This window comes from Acinonyx jubatus, chromosome B3 (assembly GCF_027475565.1).
Source record: "Acinonyx jubatus isolate Ajub_Pintada_27869175 chromosome B3, VMU_Ajub_asm_v1.0, whole genome shotgun sequence".
In the NCBI taxonomy this organism is placed as follows: Eukaryota; Metazoa; Chordata; class Mammalia; order Carnivora; family Felidae; genus Acinonyx; species Acinonyx jubatus.
Genome location: NC_069386.1, coordinates 68439930 through 68464915, shown reverse-complemented (window position 1 = coordinate 68464915; position 24986 = coordinate 68439930). Strand labels below are relative to the sequence as shown.

General features: G+C 50.1%; 3 protein-coding genes across 4 annotated transcripts; 2 read left to right on the top strand and 1 right to left on the bottom strand.

The window, feature by feature from the left end:
- Positions 1-969: 969 nt before the first annotated feature.
- On the top strand, positions 970-9101 carry LPCAT4 (lysophosphatidylcholine acyltransferase 4). 2 transcript variants are annotated; one of them, XM_027066864.2, is made up of 14 exons: positions 970-1661; positions 2942-3084; positions 3420-3640; positions 4018-4130; positions 4248-4308; positions 4610-4653; positions 4844-4878; positions 5430-5484; positions 5635-5717; positions 5975-6100; positions 6640-6772; positions 7911-8009; positions 8337-8493; positions 8752-9101. In XM_027066864.2, the coding sequence occupies exons 1-14, from the start codon at positions 1548-1550 to the stop codon at positions 8904-8906; spliced, it is 1539 nt and encodes a 512-aa protein (XP_026922665.1). In that variant the 5' UTR covers positions 970-1547; the 3' UTR covers positions 8907-9101. The 2 variants fall into 2 exon arrangements, with proteins under 2 accessions (XP_026922665.1, XP_014921914.1); XM_015066428.3 differs by having other exon boundaries at positions 972-1661; positions 4595-4653; positions 8752-9098.
- An 866-nt stretch (positions 9102-9967) lies between these two features.
- Positions 9968-21128, bottom strand: NUTM1 (NUT midline carcinoma family member 1). The gene is made up of 8 exons (XM_015066427.3): positions 20969-21128; positions 19697-19791; positions 17366-18065; positions 15289-15417; positions 13771-13910; positions 12969-13258; positions 12583-12699; positions 9968-12232 (listed from the first exon to the last, which is right to left on the bottom strand). Exons 2-8 carry the CDS (start codon positions 19710-19712, stop codon positions 10220-10222), a joined length of 3405 nt encoding a protein of 1134 aa, XP_014921913.2. The 5' UTR covers positions 19713-19791; positions 20969-21128; the 3' UTR covers positions 9968-10219.
- Positions 21129-21533: 405 nt separating this feature from the next.
- Positions 21534-22375, top strand: NOP10 (NOP10 ribonucleoprotein). Its single transcript, XM_015066426.3, has 2 exons — positions 21534-21693; positions 22000-22375. Exons 1-2 carry the CDS (start codon positions 21640-21642, stop codon positions 22138-22140), a joined length of 195 nt encoding a protein of 64 aa, XP_014921912.1. The 5' UTR covers positions 21534-21639; the 3' UTR covers positions 22141-22375.
- The last annotated feature ends 2611 nt before the right edge of the window (positions 22376-24986 follow it).

Below are 24986 nucleotides of genomic sequence, written 5' to 3'. Positions count from 1 at the left end.
AGTTAAGGTTGTTTTCCGCTCTAGCAAAGCATTAATTTTAAGACAGTAGGGAGTTCCTGGAAGAATGTCTTACTCTCCTTGTCTCAAGTATTTGTCAATGGGGTGCAGGTTATAAGGAAATTTATCTGCATTTCTTTGCCTTTGTTTCCCCACATCAATCACATTGTACACCTTACACACTGATGTCAGTGTGATCTCGATAAATCTGAAAACGGTTTTTAAATTTTTTTAATAGGTAAAAGTGAGCTATTGAATCTTAAGAACGTTTAAGAAATAAATCTTGACTAGATATCCCTTTGTTTCCCTGAGAATGGTGACGCTCTGAAGAATACAGGTAGAAATTAAGTGAGTAAATTATGGGGCAAGGAGGCAGAGAAGGGGATCTAGACAGTAGTCTTCTGGCTTTTGCCTGGTCCCCCTTCCAATGAAAGATTAATGGTGTTCAATGACCTGCCACTTGTCCCCATTGCCCTCAGGAAATGGTGACTGACAGGAATGCAGAAGGGAGAAAACAAGCTGAACCCAAGGCTGCCTTCTTTCCACAAGCAGGGAGGTCCCCTTACCCTTTTTATCGTATTACCACTCTGATTTTGTTACTCGCTGTGGATCTCAAAATCCACCCCATTTTCTGATCTCACCATTGAGTTTTCTAGGATGATCTGGGGCTTGGGCGTTAAGGGCAGAGAGGCAGAAGGGGGGCAAACGGAGAAAAAGAGACAAGGATGGAAAAAGAAAGCTGCTGCTGGGGTCGTCCAGCCTTCCCGGTTCCTACTGCCCCTCCCCAGCCGGGCCTTGCGGGCTCACAGGAAGCACACGGGCCAGCCTTTTAAGAGCTTGAGGGCGTCCGGCGGACAGAAGGGGTCCACCCCGCAGAACAGGAGGCCCCGCTTAGCGCAGGCAGAACGCGGGTGCGGAGAGGTGTGAGGCACAACGCATCCGCCAGAGGGCACGGGCGCCTCAAGTCCTCCCGCGATGGCGTCGCCACCACCAAGCAGGGAAGGTGGTCCGCCAGCGAGCCCGCGGAGAGAGCGGGGCCCCACCCGCCCCCGAGCTGCGGGCCTCGGCGCACCGCGCACAGTTCCTGCATTCCTAGCCGCCCGAGGGCCCCGGTCCGCGCTCGGAGGGTGACCTCGACTCCCGGGCGGGGTCGGAGGACGCTGTCAGCTCCGCGCCCACCTCGCGATCCCAAGCCCTCTCCAAGCCGGAGGCCTGCGAGGAGGTGGCGGTGGCCCCGTGTTCCGAGAGGAACGCCCGGAGGCCAGGCCGGGGGTCAGCATACCCCAGCATCCGGCCGCCGCGGAACAATGGCCGGAGGGGCTGCGGCGGGCGCCGAGGAGCCCGGGCGCCGGGGAGCTGGAAGCCCCGCCCCTCCGCCGGCTCCCTGACAACGCGGGCCGGGCCGCGCCGCCTGCTCCCCGCCCCTCGGCGCCCGGCATCAGGCGGGGCCCCGGTGGGAGCGCTGCAGCCGCAGCTGCTGCTCTGCAGAGCGGGGCCCGGGGTCGGGGTCGGGGCCGGGGCGCCCTCGTTCCCACTTTTCTCCCGCCGCTATGAGCCAGGGAAGTCCGGGGGACTGGGCCCCCCTCGACCCTACCCCGGGACCCCCGACGCCCCCCAACCCCTTCGTGCATGAGTTACATCTCTCCCGCCTCCAGAGGGTTAAGGTAAAGTGTGAGCGGTGGGCGTCGGGAGGACTCGTGGAGGTAGGAAAAGGAGGTTGTTTAAAGCCCAGGAAAAGATAGGGATGGGGATCCAGAAAAGAGGTGGGTGAGAAGCTTGGGGGGCGGGAGTTCGGGGGAGCACACGTGGGGGCGGCAGTGGATGGGCGAGGAGTCCTTGGAGAGGACGCGGGATGGGGCGATGGATAGCTCGAAGGTGTGGAAGAAAGGACAGGGTGAGGACGGAGAACGCAGAGGACCCGGGGGAAGGGGAGACGGAAGATACTGGGAATGCGGTTTACATCCTGCGGAGGCCGATGAACTAGGATGGAGGTGGAGGCTACGGAAAGCCGGCGGTGGGGGTGGGGGCGTACGGAGTGCTTCTCGGAGGCTCGGAATTAGAGGGAAGAGGTTTCTAGACCCAGAGCCTGCGCCCCTTTGGCCATCCAACACCCCCCCTTTCCCACTCCCCCCACCCCTGCACTGCAGCACCTCCTGGTGGGGGGTAGGGCGGCTGAGAAAGGGGCAGGCTACAGGAAGTGGAGGGCCGCACCAGCCTAGGGGGAACTGGGGAAGGGTGTGGGAAGGGAGTGTCCAAGGTTTCTGCTGCCCTCACCGCCCCGAAGGCTGGCTCCTGGGGCTCGGTTTGTTTACCTGCGCTCTCCCTAGGGCAGCCCAAGGAGTCACCCTGGCTCCTGGCAACCCCTACCCTGCGGAGTAGGGCCAAGCTCTTGTTTCCCCCATCCTCCAGCACTGGGGGAGTGCTGGTGAGTTGCACTAGTCTGGCCTGGGCCTAAAAAGTGGACCTCTGTGTGTTCCAACTCTACACCTCCCAGGGCCAAAGTAGAAAGAACTGTGCACCTGGCTTCTGTTGGACAGAGTAGCTATTTATGGAATGCGACGTGGGGGGGAGGGACTGTCTCCAGCCTGCGCTACATCAAGCACTGTGCTGGGCCCTTCCATAGGGGTTATCATTAAATGCTCTTGACAGCCTTACCAAGTGCCAGGTGCATTTTATGACTTTTAGGTAGGGTGGGGACCAACCGAAAGATATAAAACATTTAGGTCTGATCCTATTAATGAGGCCCTTAATCCTATCTGTTACCCTTTTGCCCTTACTGATATCTTCATCTCATCTTGGATTCCAATCCATCTTCTGTTCCCACACCACCTGTCTCCTGATCTGCAGGCGGTGACAGCTCTCTATTCCATCCTTGTGGGAGAAGGGAAGCAGTGGGGAGTGTGTCTCCCGGTCCTGAAGTGGCATTCTCTCCCACCCTTTGCAGTTCTGCCTCCTGGGGGCACTGCTGGCCCCCATCCGAGTGCTTCTAGCCTTTATCGTCCTCTTTCTCCTCTGGCCCTTTGCCTGGCTTCAAGTAGCTGGTCTCACCGAGGAGCAGCTTCAGGAACCAATTACAGGATGGCGGAAGTAAGTGGAGCATCAGCCCCCGGAGACCCTACTACTCACTTCTCTTCCCTGTTACCCATTCTGCTCCCTCTTTGAGAAGAAAAGGAGGGAGGATTCTGAAGCTCTGCTACCCATCTTAGGTAGGCAAGATGAGTCAGCCAGGCTCACACCTGGTCCCCAGGACCACAGCTCTAAGTGAGGCACCCTGATGTGTCCCAGAGGAGGCAGACTTCAGCCCTTGGCAGAGGATAGAGGACGAAAGAAGGGCAGCTGCTTTTCCGGGTGCCCAAGCCTGGGAGTGAGTGAGGGAAGGGACGGAATCACTGCCGCTGCTCATGGCCAGCCTTGCCCCACAGGACCGTGTGCCACAATGGGGTGCTGGGTCTCAGCCGCCTGCTCTTTTTCCTGCTGGGCTTCCTTCGAATTCGAGTTCGGGGCCAGCGGGCCTCTCGCCTTCAAGCCCCCGTCCTTGTTGCCGCTCCCCACTCTACTTTCTTCGACCCCATTGTCCTGCTGCCCTGTGACCTGCCCAAGGTTGTGTCCCGTGCTGAGAACCTTTCTGTGCCTGTCATTGGAGGTGAGAGAGTTTAATAAGAGGGGTAAAGGGGAGAGATGACCACTCTGAGCAAAAAAGGCAAGAATCAGAGATGCTGTGGAGAGAACTGGCCTCCAGGGGGAAGGGAGAAGTTAGAAGGGGTACGGACTGATGCTGGCCAATGAGATTCAAATGGACACCTTTTGTGAACCAACCTCTTAGATGCTGAGGGCTGGTGCTTAGAGGGTTGGAGGGATCTCTGATCAGTTCCCTAAAAGACAATATGCAATAAAAGGAGTGTCCCTGTGGCAAAGAGACAACTGAGAAGCATCTCCATACTGTTGAGGGAGTGGAGGGTGCAGGTGTAAATGCCCCTGGGAAGGAACCAAATGATTCCTTGTATCCTGTCTGGATCCCAGCCCTTCTTCGCTTCAACCAAGCCATCTTAGTATCCCGGCACGACCCGGCTTCTCGGCGCAGAGTAGTGGAGGAGGTCCGAAGGCGGGCTACCTCAGGAGGCAAGTGGCCCCAGGTGGGTAAGGGTCTCAGGAGCTTCTGGCCTTTTATATACTCTCAAAGAGACTTCTCTCTCCTCTTACCCCTTCAAGCTACCCCTCCTCATTCTGATCCCTTGTTTTTTTTCCCCCAGGTACTATTCTTTCCTGAGGGCACCTGTTCCAACAAGAAGGCTTTGCTTAAATTCAAACCAGGTGAATAAATGATAGTGGGTGATAGGGTGGTAGGAAAAAAAGTAGCCCCAGATTTACAGAGTCTGGACCAACCCAAGAAGTGGAGTGGGATGGCAGGGAAGAGAGATGGGAGACTTCCTAGCTAACCCTCAAAAGTCTCCAGGAGTCAGAAAGAAACTTATCAATGAAATGGAGCAAGTCCAGGTGTTATTTCAGACCTGTCCCAGACCCCAACACTTCATGCCTTCTAGCTATCTGAATGAACTAACCTCTGCCTGGGGGGGTGGGGGGTGGAAATGGGGTTCAGGAGCCTTCATCGCAGGGGTTCCTGTGCAACCTGTCCTCATCCGATACCCCAACAGTCTGGTGAGTCTGAGTCTAAGAATGGAGGGTGGGGTGCACAAATCCACCCTAAATGGGAATCAGTGAAAACTTCCGAGTGTCATGGTGGGATGTGCATGTGGGGCTGGGGCGGGGCCTCTGCCCAAAGAGAATGGGCCAGCTCCCAGGGAAGAAAAGGAATGCCTTTCTCCCCTCACCTCTGCTTCTCCTGTAGGACACCACCAGCTGGGCATGGAGGGGCCCTGGAGTGTAAGTCTTGGTGTTGGTTCCTGGGGTGAGGGTGGGGAGCAGGGCCCATCAGAGAATTCCTGGCCCGCCTTCCAATCTCCAGACAAGGCCAATGGACCTTCTTCATTCTCAGATTGAGAGAACTCTAGAGAAGGGCGTGCCCATTTCCCTGTTTTGTTCTGATCTCCAGGTATAACCTGGAAGTGCTTTCAGCCATCCCACCTAATCATTCCTGCTGTGATTACAGCTCCTTTTAACTTCCTGTCCTATGTTTCTAAGTGATCTTTTCCATCAGCCATCCCTTCCTGAAAACGAGCAGGTGTGCCTCACCCTTTGTGCAGTCACTCACACCTCTTCCAGCAGCTCTTCCTCAGGCATATGCCTGCTGGCGCTCTCTTTCCCTACCACCTTCTGGCCCTTTCCTCTGTCTCCCTACTGCATATTCATCCAGCTGACTGTGTGGTTAGGAGTCTGTTTTTATATGAATAGGCAGAACTTTCCCACTCCCCTCCTCAGGGTGGGAAGACCCCTAGTTAGAGATTGGTGAGCATCTGAGGTCTCTCTTCTCTTAGACTTAAAGTCCTCTGGCTCACAGCCTCTCAGCCCTGCAGCATCGTGGACGTGGAGGTATGACATCCCCTACCCCCCCTACTACCACCATGAGTGGGATAGGGGAATGGGCATCGGCCGAAGGGGATGAGAGTGGGAGTGGTCACCCATAGCTTTGAGGTCCTGATGTGTGTGTGTGTGTGTGTGTGTGTGTGTGGTGTCTTTCAGTTCCTCCCTGTGTACCACCCCAGCCCAGAGGAGAGCAGGAACCCCACCCTCTATGCCAACAATGTCCAGAGGGTTATGGCACAGTGAGTTACCCACAAAATATTTCCTGGAGCAGATACACAGGGCATAGGAACCACAAGAGGGGTGGAGGGCTGAGGTTCCAAGGCAAAGATGGGGGAGTGGGCAGTGGGATGGACTCTGAACGGTTGATACTTGGAATGGGGGGCGGTTAAAAGGGCCTGGTCTCCTCTCCCTGTTCAGCAGCCCAGACTCGGTAGTGACCCCTCAGAAGAGTCTTCTTCCTTGCTCCCCCTCCATTCCATCACTCTTCATCCTCTAGGGCCCTGGGCATTCCAGCCACCGAGTGTGAGTTTGTAGGGAGCTTGCCTGTGATCGTGGTGGGCCGGCTGAAGGTAGCACTGGAGCCACAGCTCTGGGAACTGGGAAAAGTGCTTCGGAAGGCTGGGTAAGTGACCTTGAACATAAGAGTATGGTCAGTGTCACTTATAGATAGAGAAAAAAGAAGAGGGAGAAATGGGAAGAAGGAAAGTCTTTTTTTTTTTTTTTTTTTTTAGTTTATGTATTTATTTTGAGAGAGAGAGAGAAAGAGAGAGAGAATCCCAAGCAGACTCCACACTCAGCCTGACTCGGGGCTCATTGCCACAACAGTGAGATCATGACCTGAGCCAAAATCAAGAATCAGATGCTCAACCAAAAGAGCCACCCAGGCGCCCAAGGAAGGAAAATCTTTTAAAAAATAATAATAAATAAGAGGGAAGGTAGAAGAATTTTTTTTAGGATGATGGAGTAAAAGAATTGGTAAAAAGTAAGGGAAAGATATTTAATAACCCCAGTGAGGAAAGGAGGAATGGCTCTCAACGGACTGTGAGTGAGAGTACATCTTAGAAAAACACCAGATATGTCTGTGGTGGGAGGGCTGCGGCCAAGGTCGTGTGTCCAGGAAGAAGATGAGTAAGCTGTCTGCCTTCAACATTTCTGTTGTAGGCTGTCCCCTGGCCATGTGGACGCTGGGGCAGAGCCAGGCCGGAGTCGAATGATCAGCCAGGAGGAGTTTGCCAGGCAGCTACAGCTCTCTGACCCCCAGACGGTGGCTGGAGCCTTTAGCTACTTTCAGCAGGTAAAGGAGCTGGGACACAGAGGCCAGAGCCCGGGCACTGCCCTCCAGGCTGATGTGCTCAGGACTTCAGGACACTATCCAGTTGGCCCCATGGGTGGCCAGTTTGGAATCTGCACTGTTGGATGGCCATGTCCTGAGGTCTGCTGGGGGATTCATTTTTTGTAGAGTATCCAGTGCATTGAGGAACAATGTTTTAATCATTGTGGAAAGGAGCAGTGGAGAACTAATCGGGGTCAGTGAGGTCCCTAAGTTTTTTAAGCCACTTTAGGGATTGACCAAGATGGAGGACCAGATGACCTTGTGGGGCACCTGTGTGAGTTTCAGGGAAGAGTCATGAAGGTTGGATGGGAAAGTGACCTATGGAGGAGACAACATGGGACAGGTTAGACAGAGACGAGTGGGAGCCTCAGATCTCAGCGATACTTTTTAAAGATAGCCCGTGGCTGCTTAGGGGATTCCTGAACTATCTCAAGAATTTTGGTACTCTGTATATTTCCTGGGACTTAACTAGGTTTTCCTGTTGAATTATAATAATTCCAAAAGATTCTTAATGTTTGCAAACAGCCACCACTGGCCCCAAAGAGCTCTTTTTGGTCTAAGATGCAAACCGTGGCTCTCAACACCCTCTAGAGAGGGACAGAGTGACCCAGGTGTGTTGATTGCTTAGACTGGGGCAGACTTTCCCTGAAAGGAGCTTCTCTGCTTAGTCTCTAGCATAGCTAAATAGCATGGCTCCGCTGGGGCAGCATCCTCCTTGGGGTTTTTTATGCCGGTGGCCCCCTGTCAGTCTGTCAGACCAGTTCTCCAGCATTGGCTGAGTCAGAAGAGAACCAGTTATTCCAGCTTAGCGTATGTCAGAAACTTGGTGGTAACTTCAGCATTCCTGAGGGATTCCCTCACGTTCATAGGAGATTCCCTAGAGGAGAGTTTTGTCACCACGTGACTTTGGGGTGGCTTGAGCATGACCAAGAGAAATGCTGGGAATCCTGGTGAGTTTAGGGCTTCAGGTTTTGAGGGAAGCAGACAGAAGATCATCATCCCTGTTCCTGCTGAGAAGAGGGAGGAGCCAAAACCCAGGGCAAGAGGGAGGACACAGGGTTGGTCCTCATACTGCCCTGGTTTCTCTTTCACCATCTAGGATGCCAAGGGTTTGGTGGACTTTAGAGATGTGGCCTTGGCACTGGCAGCTCTGGATGGGGCCAGGAGCCTGGAGGAGCTGACTCGCCTGGCCTTTGAGGTATCAGGAAGGTGGAGGGATGTGTGGTGGCCATGCCTACCCCACCCAGAGGCCTGTATGCACTGCTGCTCCCAGTACCTTCTAGATAGTAGGTGCTGGCTATGCACCGCAGTGCCTCCCTGTCTCACCTACAGAGCCCCAGTGCCTCTGTGTCGCAGCCTTGCTGGGAACAGGGCAAGGGCAACAGCTGTGAAGTTTACAGTTCTGCAGAAAGGGCCAGGGTGAGGGTGGCAGGGGAGACGGGGGAGGCTGTCAGGCAGACCTGCAGGGCGGTGTGGGGCTATGGCCTGAGGACAGTGCTTGACTTGCTGTCCCTTTCTGTCCCAGCTCTTTGCCGAGGAGCAAGTAGAAGCACCCGACCGCCTGCTGTACAGAGACGGCTTCAGCACCATCCTGCACCTGCTGCTAGGGTCACCCCGCCCTGCTGCTGCGACTTTGCATGCTGAGCTGTGCCAGGGGGGTCCCCACCAGGGCCTCTCCCTCTGTGAGTCACTGCCTCCTCTGCCAGGACGGCTCGGGCCATCATCAGCACAGGCTGGGAGAGGGTGCTGGGGATCCTCGTACAAGAGGTGAGGCTGGGAAGGCAGAGAAGACATAAGCTAGGACTTGAGAAGTGAAGCAGAAAGGAGAGGGACAAGACATACCAATTCCCAAAACGAGCTGGCCTCCCTCTTCCTCTCCTTCCTGGAGGATGGTTTTACCTTTCCACCTTTGCCCTTCTCACTCTTTCTTACCCGTTCAGGTCAGTTCCAGGACTTCTCCCTCCATGATCCGCTCCACGGGAAGCTCTTCAGCACCTATCTGCGCCCCTCCCAGAAACCACATGCCTCATCCCCAGGCACCCCCACTGCTCTGGCCAACGGGACTGTGCAAGCTCCCAAGCAGAAGGGCGACTGAGCGCCTCGACCTCCCCAGCTTGCCTCCGGCCTACCCTGTGCCTCAAGCCCATTTGCTCCTGCTTGATTTTTTTGTTATTGTTGTTTTTTTTTAATTTGATTTTCATTTTTTTTGTTTGTTTGGGTTTTTTTTTTGTAAGAAACTATTTTATATATAAATATAAATATATATCTATATCTATTTAAAAAAAAAAAAGTAAGGCTGTTACACTGGTGATATCAGCTGGGAACGAAAGGGATTAATGGTTGTAGGCTGCCTGTTGGAAGATCCCAAACGTTCCCAGGGTCAGTCCTCTTGGCCACTGCTGAATGATTCCTCACTTGCAGTTGGACTGGACGGAGCTTTTTCCTGCACAGAAATCCTGCAAATCTCACATCCTCCTCTCCTGCTGTCAAACCTTACATATGCACATTTTAACAGGCTTCCTCATGAACCTCTTTTCAGCCTATTCCCTCTTGTTCTGTCCTCATTAGAAATTAAAAAATAGCTGACTACCATTTTACATTTAGTAATCCTACTGAGAATGATGCCCCCTCCCGTGGTGGGAGCAGAGAGCTGTGTCAGTAGCAGCCAAGCCTCCTCCCTGCAGCTGAGACTAGCCTTAGGAGGGTGTTTTATGCCAGAGGATAAACAGTAAAGTCTCTTCCTTCCAGCCCCTTTTTGAGGCGGGGGAACAATAAGCAACCCCCATGCCCCTTAAAAAGATGGTGTGGAAAATTAATTCGATTCAGAAAATTAGATATCTAACCCAGAGACCTGACAGGTTTAAAAAAAAAAAAAAAATCTTCCCATCTTACAGATTTTTTAAGGGAGATGGATAATGATGGCCTGTCCTGGGAAGAACTGCCAGCTTCAAGTCTAGGCTTTTCATGAGTGGGGGGATAAAGTGATCACTGGGACTTCTCACTCCTGGAGCTTGTCAGGGAGCCTAGATAAGGCTGGAGGCGGGAGTGGTATCTAGATCCGGTGAATCTGGAGCCACCTCCACCTCCTTTCTTCTTTTCAGCACCACACCCCATCTAGCAGGGAACACGCAAATACACAAGGACACACTGCAAGCATTTTCCAACAACCGGAAAATCTTTATTCTTTTTCCCCGTACAACTCTTTTCAAAGGTACTTCACCTCCCACCAAGGGGACCACCTTCAGCCTAGCCAGTGTGGCCTCCCTTCCCACACTCACTACTTTTGCAGAACAACGAAATAACATGGGGTTGAGAACCAGTCTGTTGGTACTCAGCCAGGGTGAAATCTACTCTGGGGCCCCCACCTTCAAGGGATCAGCAGGTGGGATCGTTTGGTCCTGCTGTCCCCTAGTGGCTGCGCCGTCGTTTCTTCCTTCTGCCAGTAACAAAAGTATCGCGCCGCCTTTTACGGGGCTGTGAGGCCCGAACCACCTCCAGAGCCAGGGGTTTCTCCCCAGAGACACCAAGATCAGTAGGTGTCTTGTAGGGCCTCTTGTCAGCAGGAGCTGAACTTCCACTGAGTGTTCTCTTCCCAGACTTGGTCACAGGATATGGAGGCTGGCCAAGGCCCCTCACCTCAGCGGAGAGGGAGCTGGATGCTCTCTGGACCCTCTGTCCTCCCGTGGAGGGCAGTGGGCCTGAGGCAGAGTGAGGACTGAAGGGAGGCCCCCTGGGAGACAGGCTAAGTTTAGAAGCCAAGAGGTAGGCAAAGCTGGCAAGTTCCTCATCTTCCCCCTCCTCCTTCTGCTCTTCCTCCTCCTTTCCTTTGGCCCCATCTGTTGAGCTGCATGTTTCACTGACAGGAGAAGCATCTCTCAGAACTAAGGCATCCCTGGCTCCCCATCTAGAGAACATGCTTTCAATGCCCTGGTGAGGAGACATTGATTTGGGGGTCCCATGTGCATAAGAGTCTTGATTCCCTGGTAAGGGAGCAAGGTCTTGGGGCTTGGATACATTAGTATCTTCCCTGTGCTCTCCTTGGGGGTCATAAGAATTAACATTTGGCAGGCAGGTATCCTGACTCACCCCTAGATGGAGGCCACAGGCATCTCCAATATCTAGTATGTCGACCTGTTCTATGGTTTCCAACAGAGGAGAGAGGGAATTGCCACTGCTCCCCCCCTCTAGGCTGACCTCAGGGAAGGAGGAGATCCCCTGGGTCCCCAGCATAAAGATATTGCCTTGACATGCAGGCTGAAGGGTTTCTTTGGGAGCCCCCAGGGTGGGGGTGCTGATACTACTCTCCAGCATTGGGGGGCAGCCTTTAGCCCACAACTCCCTGGGATCCCCTGTAGCCTCAGGGCTCTGTTCTCCATTTCCTTTAGACCCCAAGGACGGGCTGTTGGCCCTCAGAGGTCTGGGCAGGCTGCTGTAGTTTCTCTTGTGCACAGCTGCTGTGCCGTCTGTGCCTCCATGGGGAACTGCAGTGCTCCCCCCTTCCCCAGGTGCTGTGGTTTCTCCAGGACCCAGAGAAATGTTGCCTCTGGAGCCCAGTGCCTGGCAGTCACCCTGATGCTCAGTGACACATTCCCTGGAAGTGGAGTTCACATGGAAGTTCTCTATAACCTCCTCAATCTCTAAGGGCAGCTCCAAGCCCACAGCATCCAGCTCACTGCTCAGCCAAAGTCCTGGACTGAGAGAGGCTCTGTCCCCATCCCCGTCCCCAGCTTCTTTAGGGGACGGGCTCTGATCATAACTCTGAACTACAGGAGGACCTTTGTCGTCTCCCCACTCTGTCATCTCCTGGGACTCTGCTAACAGCTCCCCCCCTTGAGGAAGCGCTCCGAGCCCCCCTAGCTGCTGTCCAGTCTGCAACCCCACAACCCGCTCTTCTAACCCCTGTCCTTGCAGAAGGGCCAGCCCTGCAAATCCGACATCCAAACTGGGAACCGTCTCCAGCAGGGGGCCTTCCTGCCAACAAAGGGGCGGAGTCTCTGAAGTGCTGTCCGCCACCAGGGAGTGCCCAGGAGACCTAGCACCTCCCAGGTGGTCATCCTGATGAGGGCATATTTGATCTGTCACCTTCCCAGACCCTCTTCTCTCCATATTTAGGGACCCTCGAAATCCCTGCGCAGCTGTAAGTTCTGGCTGCAGGTCCCAGCTGCTGGGAGATGGCAGAGCAGTCCCATCTCTGCGCATCCCCCTCCGGCCATCCGGAGCCCGTTTTCCTGGGAAAACAGTCTTTCCAAGGCGAACAGTGCTGTCCCCCGCCACCCGAGGCCCAGCTGAGGGCCAAAGCCGCCCACCTCCATCTTCGTCCTCATCAGAAACGGAAGGACTGGAGTCCGATTGAGCTCCGCTACAACTCGGAGATGCCTCTGCAGCCTCCTCTTCCAAGGCCAGGAGTCGCTTCTGGACCAGCTGGAAGCAGAATGGACAAACATTGTTCTATAAATGGTTGTGAGAAGGAGTAGCTGAGGGGGTGGTGAAGAGATGGTACTTAGGGCAGGGAATGGAAACAGGTGGCATAAGTCACAGTATCAAAAACAGATACCATCGCTCTTTTCTCCCTTCTCGGGCCTTCCTTCCATGCTTTGACCCCTTATGCTCGCTCCCCTTCTCCTGTGTTTCCACAATCCCTTGCCTACTTGTTCTGCACCCAAACCTCAATCCTGAAGCTGTCTCCAGAAGCCATACCATCCAAGACCGTGTAGAGTTCGATAAAATTATACAAGCTTTTTATTCTGTTATTCCCTACCTCCCAGGTTTACCTGGGCAAGACTGAGCCACTCTTCTTGCTCTAATTCCTCAATTAAGGCCAATGGATCCCTCTGCTGCTCTGGGGACAGCAGATCTGCCAGAAATTGAGGATGAATGATGGCCTCCACCTGGAGAACAGAAGGAAAAATGATCTGAGTCCTTGACAGAAAGTAACCTGTGAACCAAGAAGCTCTGGAGAAGAAGCCATGTCTCCACCCCTCCTCCCCTGGGGTTGTTATTAACCGCGACCACCACCAGCTATGCACGTTCACAACCTAGGAAGACACTAGGAAGACAGCCTAGCTCCTAACTGCCTCGGGCAAAACCCTAGGTCTTTGGTGCCCTGGTGTTTCCACCCCAGGATCTGTTAGAAACCAGATACCCAGGTCCGACCCACCTTGGAGACAAAGACCTCCTGAGAACAAAGCTCCTCGATGTAGCCTAGGAGGCCTGGATCTGGGTACATCCCTTCCTCCTCCTGCTGCTGCTCTTCTTCCTCTTCTTGTTTTCCATCTGACCCCCCGCTGGCCAAGTGACTCCCCAGGAGCCCTTCCATGATGTCAGCATACTCTTTCACAGCTTCTGGTGGGATTTCCTTGGGTACCTCAGGAAGCGGAGGCCTCTGGGCTTTGCGCTGCCGCCGACGGGGGGCCCGGGCCTTGGAAGCCACCTTTTTGGGAATGTACGCTAAGGGAAGAGACGGAAAGGAGGAACACAAGGTGGCACAGAGATTGTGGCTTCTGCCTCCCGACCTTGTGTTTGTAAAGGGCAGCAACCTGGGTACACTGAAATGGTTACAGGCTAGATGAGGCCTGAAATGGTACCAGCCCATAGGAGAAGACTGTGGAGCTAGAAGGTCTAAGAGGATCACCGTATGAGGCATCTGGAAACCTCTGAAATTCCAAGAAGTCCTCTGATCCAGCCCCCATTTCTTAGGCAGATGAAGTATTACGTGCCTCATTTATGGACAGTCTCAATTAGAGACTAGTTGGTCTCCTTGGCCAAGATCAGAGTTTGGGACCAAGGGAAACGGAGAACCCAGCCTCCTATGTATGCCCTGTTTGGAACATCAATGGCACTCCCTGGAGGGAAAGTGACAGAAGCAAGGGCAATGCCTTTCCTAGTCCATGACTGGCTCTGTGTACGCCTCCCTTTGAGCCTTTGGCCCAAGGCTCCTATTTGGAATTGGGTAGCCTTACCTGGCTGCTGGCTAGCCTCAGGGGCCAAGAGCCCTGGAGGATCAAGTTTCAGAGAGGCTGCCGGAGGCAGGCCCTGGGACCCATTCATCACCTGTGTGTTCTGAATCTGCATCTCCTCCTCGGCCTCAAACTCCATGAACCTGCAGAGGGCGAGGAAGGCCTGGAAAGTTCTCAGAAGGTCAGACACTGGGAGGGGGTTGCTCACAGATGGCCAGATAACAATTCTGGAGAAACATCACAAGGTCTCCACAAAGTCCCTTATGTGCAATCATCACTTAGGAAGCTTGTTAAGAAAATGAATGGTCTAGGGGCGCCTAGGTGGCTTGGTCGGTTAAGCGTCCGACTTCAGCTCAGGTCATGATCTCATGGTCCGTGAGTTCGAGCCCCAAGTCGGGCTCTGTGCTGACAGGGCTCTGTGCGGAGCCTGGAGCCTGTTTCGGATTCTGTGTCTCTCTCTCTCTCTGCCCCTCCCCTGTTCATGCTCTCTCTCTGTCTCAAAAATAAATAAACGTTAAAAGAAAATTAAGTAAAAAATAAATACATACATACATACATACATACATACATACATAAATAAATAAATAAAAAGAAAATGAATTGTCTAGAACTTGTAAAGCTTCTCCAGGACAGAACCATGGCTTTCACTTCTATTTCATACCCTATCTCGCCCAGCATCATGGAGGGTATACAGCAGCAATTAATTCAGGCTTGTTGAAGCCAGTCAGGCCTCTGCCAAAGCCTAGCAGGACCCCACCAGCCAGCCCATAGGGCCTGGGGTTGCAATTTAAGGCAGTTCCTACCAGGAGGCAGTACTGAGATCCGAGTCCTCAGCCTTGCACTGGGACCCTACAAGAGTAATTCTGGGAGATACAGGTCCAGAAAATTTGGGGGTTGGAAATGGAAGCTAAGCTTTGGAGGAAAGAGTTCGTCTTCCTTAAGAGTTACTTCTTTAACCAAGGAGATTATCATGGAAAAATGGGGAATATGAGCCAGGAGACAACTCTGGGCACCCAGGACCCTCCTCTGACCAACCTATGCAAGCACCAGGCCCTCCCTGGGATAACAGGGTAAATGATTTCTGTGATAAGTCCTTCACAGATATATACTCTTTCCAGAGGAGGCATGGTCTCAAAGTCTGCATCAATAGCCACTTGCTGCTACCTGGTCAGTGAGATAGGAAAGAACCCGCCTAGTAGGGCTTACCTCCCCATTGCTAGGTCCCTTTAGCAAGGAATTTTTACACCCATTGGGTTCTGACCCCATTCTAAGAACTTCAGTATCAAGGACCTATATAATTCAGAATCTGGAGGAGGGAGAGCTTCCAAGGGACAGGAAAACTCAAGAGTCAAGGTGGTGGAAGCAGTGAGAATCCAGGAGACCCCATTCTAGTCCACACTCCTCCTAGCACCCCTTTGAATAATAATTCCCCCCACACCCAGACTCATGATGTTCAGACCTGACCCCATCCCTCAGCTGAAAACAGCGCCCCTCAGGAGAATGAGGGGTGGTCAGACTCACTTTTCTGCCATCTCATAGAAGATCATCCGGTCAAAGTTGCTGGTATGCTCCCACTCCTGCACAGCCCTTGGCAGTCCCTCCTCCAGGGTCATCGTGGGCTTCAGCCGAGCCAGAGAGCGAAGCACAGGGCTAAAACCCCCACTGGGTCAGTCATGGTCTACAGTGCATGCCCCACTCATCCACCTGTCCTGACAGACACCTCAACACATACCCCCTTGTCCCCTCAGCAGATCTAACTTGCCCCCCAATCCTTGTCACATCCCAACTTCCAGTTAGACTTCCAGACCCCCAACTTTCCATCCATCCTCTACCACACTGGGCTTCCCACTGAAATGTTCAAATCGCATGCAAAATCAGATGATTGGCTCTGCTCCCCACCTTTTGAAATCAGCCACCTTTAATTCTCACAGTGCTGTCCTCAACTAAACATTAGGAAGAAAGCACTCATGTTGTTAAATTAATGGATTTGTTATAAAGTAGGCAGGCTTACCCCTGCCCGAAGGCTCTTGCTTTTGGAGAAAGGCACTACCTAACCCAAATGAATCTCTAATTAAAGGTTGTGTGGTGTTTTTATTTGTTGGTTTTTAAGTGCTTTTTGCCTCCAGGACACCCTTCACAGTCAGTCAAATATCAATACTCTTTAAGCACTTTATGATTCATTTTTGCCTTTCTGACTTGCCAGAGTGCTCAAGCACTGTGCCTAGAATCACCTGGTGAAGCTTGTTATAATTATGGATTCCAGCGCCCCCGGATCTCTTGACTAAGTATTTTACTAGCTTCCTGGGTGACTGTTGCAGAGGGTCTGAACTGCATTGTGGAGGAGACCCTGCCCAGAGCCCCTGAGCATGGAGAGCAGGAAGAGGCCAGGAGTTAGAAATCCAGCCTGCCAGGCTCCAAGAGAACTCAGAGCCGTCTGGAGAAAGCAGGGAGCTGGTAAGCTGATCTACACCAAGGACTTGGGGGAAGGCTCTTGATTTATTCACTCCAGAGTCAGGGTGGAAAGGGAGATTCCTTTAGGTGTTCAGTGATGGCGAGAACAATGTACCTGTATTTTAAGTCCAGTAAAATGTGGTATGTGTTACATAGTGGTTTACACAAGATGTTGAGAGTGCAGTGCAGTTAGGAGCAGCTGTGGGTCTGGGTGGGAAGAAGAGAAAATTCCCCAGATGGCTGGCTAATGACTCTGCTTGATAAACACAAGAGACAGCCTATGACACGTGGGGTCCTTGGCTAAGCGTCCCCTCACGTAAACATTCTGGCCTTTTGTGAATTCTTTTCTTCTACTAGACTGCCTTTTTTTTTATAACGATAGTAATGACAACAGCAGCTACCACTTAATGAAGCATTCTCTGTGCCCAGCACACTGCTAGGTACTTCACAGATATGAATTCATCTTCTCAGCAACCTTTTGAAGTAGGTATAATAATCCCCTTTCTAGGTGAGAAAACTGAGGGCAAAGATAGCAAATGTTGGGCCCAGGGTCACCAATCTAGCAAGTGGTGGAGCCTAGGTCACTGGTCACTAGGCAAGCTCTACCAACTCCCTAGTTCAACTTGAACTGTGGCTAAAATAGGGACTAGTGGGGGTGGCGGTGGCACACACAAGGTCCTTCGCCAGGCCCCACACCATCCTCCACTCCTCCAGGAAGGCTCAGGGCCCAGCACTCATCCTGCTGGTTTGGACGGCCCAACTCGATGTCGGGCGGTAATAAAACAGAATGGAGGCCCCTGTACTTAGTGTCAGAGACCTCAGCTCCACCCATGGCTCCTCGCTCTATGACAGGGAACCTCTGAGCTCCGGTCTTCTCATCTATAAATGAGGACCACATAAAAATGCCTGCCTCAACCCACAGGTTGTGAGGATCACTTCAGAGAAGACACCTGAAAGCTTGTTATACTCTGGAAAGCGCATAAAGAGGTGTATCATCATCCTCGTTATGCTTTTTCATTCTCACAGCATCTCTAGCACCCTCATGACCTGCCCTCAAGCATTCCCGAATAGCCTAACCTCTCGCCCACCCCAAAGTCCTCCCTGTTGAAAAGCGCTAGGATAATCCATGTCAGATCTCCCCACTTACATAAGAAAGCAGGAAAGGGCTTCTGCATCAGGACTTTGAGATAAGTGCCTCCGAGCCAAGACTTTGTAGCGCTGCCAGCGTCGGAAGTTCTCATACACACCCTTGGAGGTACAGGAGAGGTCACCCAGTGAAGGCTTGGATTGGGTGGACAAAGGACCTCCTTCTCCAGTTGCCCCGTGTGGCCCTGGCCAAGCCTTTTCCGGGGACACAATGGGGGCCAGTTGGGCAGCTGGTGGTGGAGCTCGAGCAGGAAGGCCCGGGAGACCCTCCTGGCTGACCCCAACGGCCTTAGTGGGCAGAAGAGTCTTCATGTTAGTGGCTGTCATGAATCGCGGGGGAGGACCCTCAGGGGCCCCACAGGGACTGCCTGAGGCCATCCAGTTGAGGGCTGGCTGAGTAAGGATAAAGTTCTGAGTCTGAGAGGGCTCAGCCGGCCCCACTTCTGTCTTGACTTTGACAATGACTCCAGCCCCAGTGGGGCCAGGGCCCCCGTCCCCTGTCACCAACAATGGGCTGGGGAGAGCAGAGAGCAGCAGAGGGTTGTCTGGAGAGAATGCTGAAGGCATGGGAGGCTGTGGAGGCGGCTCCCAGGGTGGCTGGTCTGGTGGGCCAGAAGCAGGTGGGGGAAAGGGAAGTGCAGTGAAAGGAGACAGGGTGGCACCAGGTTTCAAGGTTATATCCGGTCCTGGCAACGGAGATGCTGTTGAGACAAAGAGAGGGAATGGAGTAGGAGAAAGGGAGGTCAGAAGTAGGTCATCAGAGCTCCATTTAGTCCCTGAACCATCAGAAGACTGATTCTCAACAGGTGAGAGAGGGGCTACGGTGGGGAACTCGCATAGTCTGCAAATGTCCCCCAAGTGATTTTGACTTGAGAATTCTCGCACCAGAGAAGGTGCAATGACCCTTGGGCCCATAACTCATATTCCATAACACGTGCCACCCAGCATACATCTCTTATTCTCACCCACTCCAAACACATTCAAACCACCTGAGCCCTGCTCCCAGCTACTCTGTGGTCCCTGCCACCGCTCACAGAAGTACTATTTCCAGGAGAGGGTGTGTGGATTAGATGTCTCGTTTCCAGAAATCTTGTTATGTAACAGCTAGGAATGACTAGAGATAAGGGCCAGGAAATGGGTGAGGGGAGGGCTGTGCAAGAAGAGAGGTTCCCAGAGTAGCTGCTGCACATGCTAAAATTTGGTGATGTAGACTATCCGTGGTCCTGCTTGGAACTCCTAATAGCAGACATTTAGGGTCCACTAGGAACAAGGCACAGACGGTGAAGTCGGAAACATAGTACCTGCTGATGAGAAGCTATGTGGAGTCTAGTCAAAGGGACCAAGGAAAATACATAAAATACGTACTTAATTAATCAGGACATGTGTTTCTTAGTATTTTTCATTATAATAATAGAAGATCATTTTCCTGATTTCACACGACTCTCCTCCCCCTCTAATAAATAGTTTCCAGTGGCAAATTAACGGCACTCAGCTTCCGCTTCCTGACCATGAAGGAGACATGGAATATGAGCAAACCCCTCATCTCAACCACACAGCAGAAGGCCAGGAGTCTTCCACCAAGTGTGGACAGTGAAATGTGTCTGAAGGCCTAAGTTCCACAAAACGTAGAAAAACTGAGAGCAACTCAGGGAAGCCCCAGCTCTCATTCTGGTTGGAGTTACCCACCTCCCCTGGCCCTGGGAAATCAAGGAAAACTGCTTCCCTGAACTGGAAGAGAGGCCACCTCTTGGGCAAAAAGGAGTCATAAGGCTCTGAGCAGAGGCACTTATATAGTACCTTCCAGTCTGGCTTTGGGGAGAACATTTCTTTACAGATGAGGCAACAGATAACCCAGCAGAACAGTTTTCCAGCTAAGGTCTCCCTCCATTCACCTCACTCAATAAGATAGGGAGTGGCTCCAGCCCGGTTCTCTCAGGGCAAAATTCTAGAGCAGGCTCCAATCGCATGAAGAAGACACAGGAATTTGGACCTTCCCCTTGAGCCCTCTCTGAGCTATTCGCACCACACATAACCCGGCCACACAAACACATGTTGAAGGCGGTCCCTGTTCCAGAGAAATGAGTTGCTAACTTTCCTCTGAGGGGCTCTGATTTATTTACCTCCCAGGAAGCTCGCTTCATCCCCTAAGCCTGGTGTTAATAGCACAATCTCCTTCCCCAGCCTCCCCAAGATGGATGACTTTGCTGGGGTCTAGTGCTCTCACATCCCTCTAGGTGAACCCCAAAAGCTGGTCCCCAGGTAAAACGTCAAATTTGAATCCCCAAGGATGTGGGCAGGTAGCCAGGACCTTCCCCACCACTTTCAGACTTACCTCCATCTGAAGCCATCCTCTCAGGTTTGGGCTCCAACTGTGGCTCTGTGGAAGCCTCCAGAATGGCCAGTTAGGTCCAGGACCCAGAGAGAAACCTGGCCCCAGCAGATACACAGGGATCCAAGTAAGGGAAGACAAAGATCAGATCAAAACAGAACTAGAATCTAGGACTCGAGGCATTCTGCAGTGGGGGAGGGGAGAGGAGCTGGGGTAGAGGTACAGAGAGATTCCAACGGGCTCTAGTAAGTAGGCGGTAACCAGGAATTCCCTCCAAACCAAAGTACCACAACACAATTTTTGAGTATCTTTTTAGGGCAATTTGTAAATTCTTTCTGATTCCCAATATTACAAGTTTTACATCAGTAAATATAGTTTTGTGCCCTTCAATCCCATCCAGTTCTGTAACTGACTTCCTATTAATAGCAGGTTGTGGCATACGCTTGACTTAATTCAATGTTGGCTATATTTTTTAAACCAAATTCAGAGCATTATAGTCTGTGTACTTAAGGATCAAAGAAACAGAATGTTTGAAATCAGGGTGTCTCAGAAAATCCGGGTTTGATGGGCTATATGCATATCATTTCCTTAAAAAGCTGTCCTGCAGTTCCCAAACAGTCCAGTACCATCAGGTCTGCAGTCCACAGAAGGTTCAGCCTTACCCTTGGCTGAAAAGCACCCCCCTATCAGAAACTGCCATTCAGCCTAAAATTCCAAAAGCAAAAAGTCCTTCTTTTTGTTATTTTGTTTAAATTTTTGTTAAATAATTTTAATTTTTGGAATGGGTAATACATCCGCATGTTTCAAAAGTCAAATTATGCCAAATGTAATATACAGCAAGTCTCCTTCTCTCCCCTTTCCTCTGGAACTGAGTTCTTTCTCTCTCTTTCTCTGTTTCTTCTCTTTCTTTCTTTCTTTCTTTCTTTCTTTCTTTCTTTCTTTCTTTTGTTTTTAGAAGCAAGTTCTTTATCTCAGAGGAAACCAATAGTATGCTTCTTGTGAAATTTTGCATTTTATGTAACTACAATTAAATACAAACTGTATTCTTAAAAAAAAGAAGAAAGCCTTCAGGTTTTTCTCGATTATAAAATTAACCTATGTTCCAATGTCTTTGCCATTATAAATAATACTGCAATGATCATCTTTGTAATGACATCTGGGTTCCACTATCATTTTTTAAAAACCAGGTTCCTATGAAGACAATTTCTATGTTCTTTTAAAAATTCGAAATAACCCTATGAGGTGCATCTTATTATGCTATTATTAGCTACTCACCACTATTAGAAAGAGCGTTGAATTTGTGGTAGAGACCTGAGTTTAAATCTTGGTTTGACCACTAAAATCTACTTCACCAGTTTCATAAAATAACTTCACGCTCTCTTCGCTGTACATAATATCGAATACCCATCATGCACTCTTTACCGCCAATACTTTGAAATAGGGCGGAGGAACCGGATGTAAAAGAGGGGAGAGAAGAAAACTTTCTTCTTCTACCATAAGGTAAAGGGGCTCTGAATCCTGGAGCCTTTGTTTCTCCAGGCACTAGAAACCCACTGCCTGTGAAATGGGTGTACATCTCGATATAAAGACAGGATTCTATTAATCAGTGTTCAAGCCATATCCATTCCTACCCCCCTCTAATTCCTAGCAGTGTCTTGCACACAGTGGGCACATTCCACCTATCTCAGAACTCCTGCAAAGTTGCAACTGGAAGCCAACTCCTGCAAGGTTGCAACTGGGTTGCAACTGGGCCAGATCCTGCAATAGTTCGCCCCCTTCTGGCCAGCTGGAGAAAGACCTAAATGGACTACATTTCCCGGTATGCCTTGAGAGAGAAAGAGAAAGACTCTTCCGGCTCCAGGGGAAGGAAATTGACAAACACGTGAGACTGGCGGCGGTTAGGAAGAGGTGCAGACGGAATTGGAACTTCTGGCTTCGGTGTGGTCATGTTTCTCCAGTATTACCTCAACGATCAGGGAGACCGGGTCTATACGCTGAAGGTGAGAAAAGAAGACAGGTTGGAAACGGTTATGGCGAGAAACATGGGTGGGGGAGCGGTTGAGACCAGCCACCGAATTGCCTAGGTGGGTGAGGGGAAGTAGAAAGCCCAGAAACCAGGAGTGATGGAGGCAGGAGTGTATGACTTGTTGATCTAACTGTTGCGTCTCCTGTCTTCCTGTTAATCTTTTTTTTTTTTTTCGCGCAGCCTCCTCCCCATCCCAGCCTCTGTCTCCCTTATGACTCCAGGGATTGAGTTTTCCCACCACTCCTGTACTGAGCTTATGTTCTCTTTCTTCCTCGAGCAGAAGCTTGACCCTATGGGACAACAGACCTGCTCGGCTCATCCTGCTCGGTTCTCCCCAGATGACAAATACTCTCGACACCGAATCACCATCAAGAAACGCTTCAAGGTGCTCATGACCCAGCAACCGCGCCCTGTCCTCTGAGGGCCCCTTAAATTTCATGTCTCCTCTGCTACCCCTCAAGAGACTTTCTGAAACCAAGCTCTTCAGTGTGTGAGCCTAGAAGCCTTCTTATCATCCTTGCTCTTTGGAATCGGTTTCATCGTTACCATTGTTCATGCTTGTGTGAAACAGTCATGGTAGCATACCTCTTAAGGGAACAAGTTTGAATGTTTCCATATTTTTAATCGCTGCCAGGTTATTAAATTGATTTGAAAGAGCTCTTGTTTTGTACGTTGTGGGAAGAAAGGAGGGAGATGAGAGGGAAGAGCACCTGAGGGGTACAAGTGGTACTTGGAAGAAAAACTTCAGTCACTGCAGGAGCGGTAGTGCGCGGGATGGGGTGTCGGGGAACGGGAAGAATGGTTGAGACTCTTCCACAACCGTCAGCATTCACTCAGAAGTACCCCTCTTGTCACTGAAGTCATTCCTTGCCCCTTGAAATGACGTTTTGACTCGGAGGGGTTGCTTGAAAAATAACAGCAGCTATACTGTAGAGGGGATGCTGTGAATTGGAAGTCGGGAGACCAGGATTTTCCCCTCTGCGTGCCTTTGAGAAAGTCACTTGTTTAGTCTCACTTTTCTCATTTCTAAATTCTCTTCCAACTCTAAATTTGATAGAGTTCAGTGGTGGATCTTAATATAGCGACAGTGTGTTATAAATAGAACCGTTGTGAGTATGAATGCCTTTGTTCATTAAATAAATAATATGCATCAATGAATGCATATTTACTGGCCCTCTGAAAATATTCCCAGGTTTTTCGTTTTCTCCATTAAGGAGTTGCCTTCTCACATACACCTAACTTTATTTTCTCCTTGGCAGGCAGCTACTTTGTGGAATTCTACATGGATCTTAATTTAGAAAATCGCGTATGAGAGATTCAAGCAGGGTTTTGCTGGTTTTTTAAGCTACTTTTGGGGTTAATTAAAAAAAAATGCAAGATTTCTTAGGACTTAAGCTGCTCTTATGGGGCAACCATAAATTTTTCAGCCAATTCATAGTAAAGGGATGATGAGGGAAAATGCTGTATTTAAGCTTTCAAGAAATGCTAGCTTGCTTCTTCTTGTCTTTGTCAAGTTAATCAACTCATTATTTCCCAATTTTCCCATTTGTGGCTTTTGACATTGGATTTGAATACTTAGTGCCCCTGATTTTAAAACTGCTTTATGGAGATTGTGTTCTAATTATACAATCGTTTTCTACTGCATCAAGATTCTAGACTCTGGAAGCAGATGTAACTTAAATCAGCATAAATTTGATTTATCATCACTGGTCCTGGAAAGGAATAATTATGTTTCTCTTGGACTGTGATGTCTGACGATCTCAGTTAAAAAGTTAGGGATAATTGTTGACTGCCGAGAAAAAGAAAATCTTTCTACTTGGGTCATAGTTAATAGAAGACAGATGATTGTTGAATCAATTACTTACTTATAGGAATGGTAAAATGAGATACTCGTTTCCTGTCAAGCAATTTTTAATTTCTTAGCCTGTTCACTTCTGGGGTCTTAGCATTGGATCTGAGGGACTTTAAAGTGTTACCCTATCCTGGGGTTTCTGGGTGTCAGGTCATGATCTGATTGTGATGATCGTGGAGCCCCTCATGGGGCTCTGCGCTGATAGCTCAGAGCCTGCTTGGAATTTTCTCTCTCTCTCTCTGCCCAATTGCATGTGCGCTCTCTCTCCTCTCTCAAAATAAATAAAAACATTTGAAATTTTAACATCCTGTTAAGGGGATAATGATGGAAGAAATGTTAATTCTGCAAATAACTAGAAAAAGGATCTGCTATGGAACCTTCTTAAGCACCAAAGTCGGTAAATGAATTCTACCAATGTTTTATAATACTGACTGTAATTTTGTTTTTATAAGTAACCCACTACCCACCCCCGCCCCCCAAAAGGATTACCATTGTTCCATGCTACCTGCTCTGTAAACTGAAATGAAAAGACTTTGACCTGGAAATATTCCTAATTGAAGCAGAGGAGAAAAGGCAGACTGGTTTGAATACCCAGGGCTTTTTCCTTAAGAGATTCTCTAGATATTAATATCTTCTGAGATGTGCTCAAAAACTGGAGAATTTTAAAAGTTATAGTCTATTGGTATTAGGTAGTATATATAAGTGAATGAAAATACAGTGTGGTATGAAACAAAATTGGATGTTGCAGAAATCCACCATTTCTTTATAAAGAGAAAGTCTATTGAGATTTGAATAACTTAGCAGGCCTGCCTGAGAAAGACATCCCTCAGGAAGTGAATTTCTTCCTCAGGAAAGCTGTGAACCTGAGTTAATAATCACAGGCTTTGAAGAGCAAGAATCAAGCTTGAAAGAATCAAACTTTAAGGAGGTTTACATTTTAAATGGGAATTCTCATTTTGTTACCTGGATATTTTTTATTTTGTGGTTTTGTTTTATTTTTTTATAACCTGGTTCATTTTAACCAGACTTTGGACTTTGTGTGTCATTTGCTAAAAAGGGATTTCCTGGCTCAGGTTTTCAGTATAGTTCTGACCTAGTGCTAAGAATGATGCTTAAACATTTACCCTGGGAGGTATAAGGACCCAGGCAAAGCCAGGACACAGATTGTTAAATTTAAATGTCTTGTTAAAGCTATAGGAAGTAACTTTAAAACAAAAGCATTGATAAGTCAAAACTTACTGAACACTCTATTCAGGTATTAAATAAACAGGCTAAGAAAAATATTCTGGTGGCAGTAGTAGGGAAAACACTGGGATTGGAACAAAAAAGTATCTCTTGTTTTCCCCAGGTTTAAAATTAAAGACATTTTATATAGGGGTGCCTGGGTGGCTCAGTTGGTTAAGCATCTGACTCTT

Excerpts from the sequence above, each read along its gene's own strand:
- LPCAT4 (XM_015066428.3), top strand. The coding sequence starts at position 1,548 with ATGAGCCAGGGAAGTCCGGGGGACTGGGCCCCCCTCGACCCTACCCCG. Across the intron at positions 4,654-4,843 it reads TCCGATACCCCAACAGTCTG|GACACCACCAGCTGGGCATG; the intron begins GTGAGTCTGAGT and ends CTTCTCCTGTAG. Across the intron at positions 4,879-5,429 it reads GCATGGAGGGGCCCTGGAGT|ACTTAAAGTCCTCTGGCTCA; the intron begins GTAAGTCTTGGT and ends CTCTTCTCTTAG.
- NUTM1 (XM_015066427.3), bottom strand. Across the intron at positions 13,259-13,770 it reads TGAGGCTAGCCAGCAGCCAG|CGTACATTCCCAAAAAGGTG; the intron begins GTAAGGCTACCC and ends CTCTTCCCTTAG. Across the intron at positions 12,233-12,582 it reads AGTGGCTCAGTCTTGCCCAG|CTGGTCCAGAAGCGACTCCT; the intron begins GTAAACCTGGGA and ends TTCTGCTTCCAG.
- NOP10 (XM_015066426.3), top strand. The coding sequence starts at position 21,640 with ATGTTTCTCCAGTATTACCTCAACGATCAGGGAGACCGGGTCTATACG. Across the intron at positions 21,694-21,999 it reads ACCGGGTCTATACGCTGAAG|AAGCTTGACCCTATGGGACA; the intron begins GTGAGAAAAGAA and ends TTCCTCGAGCAG.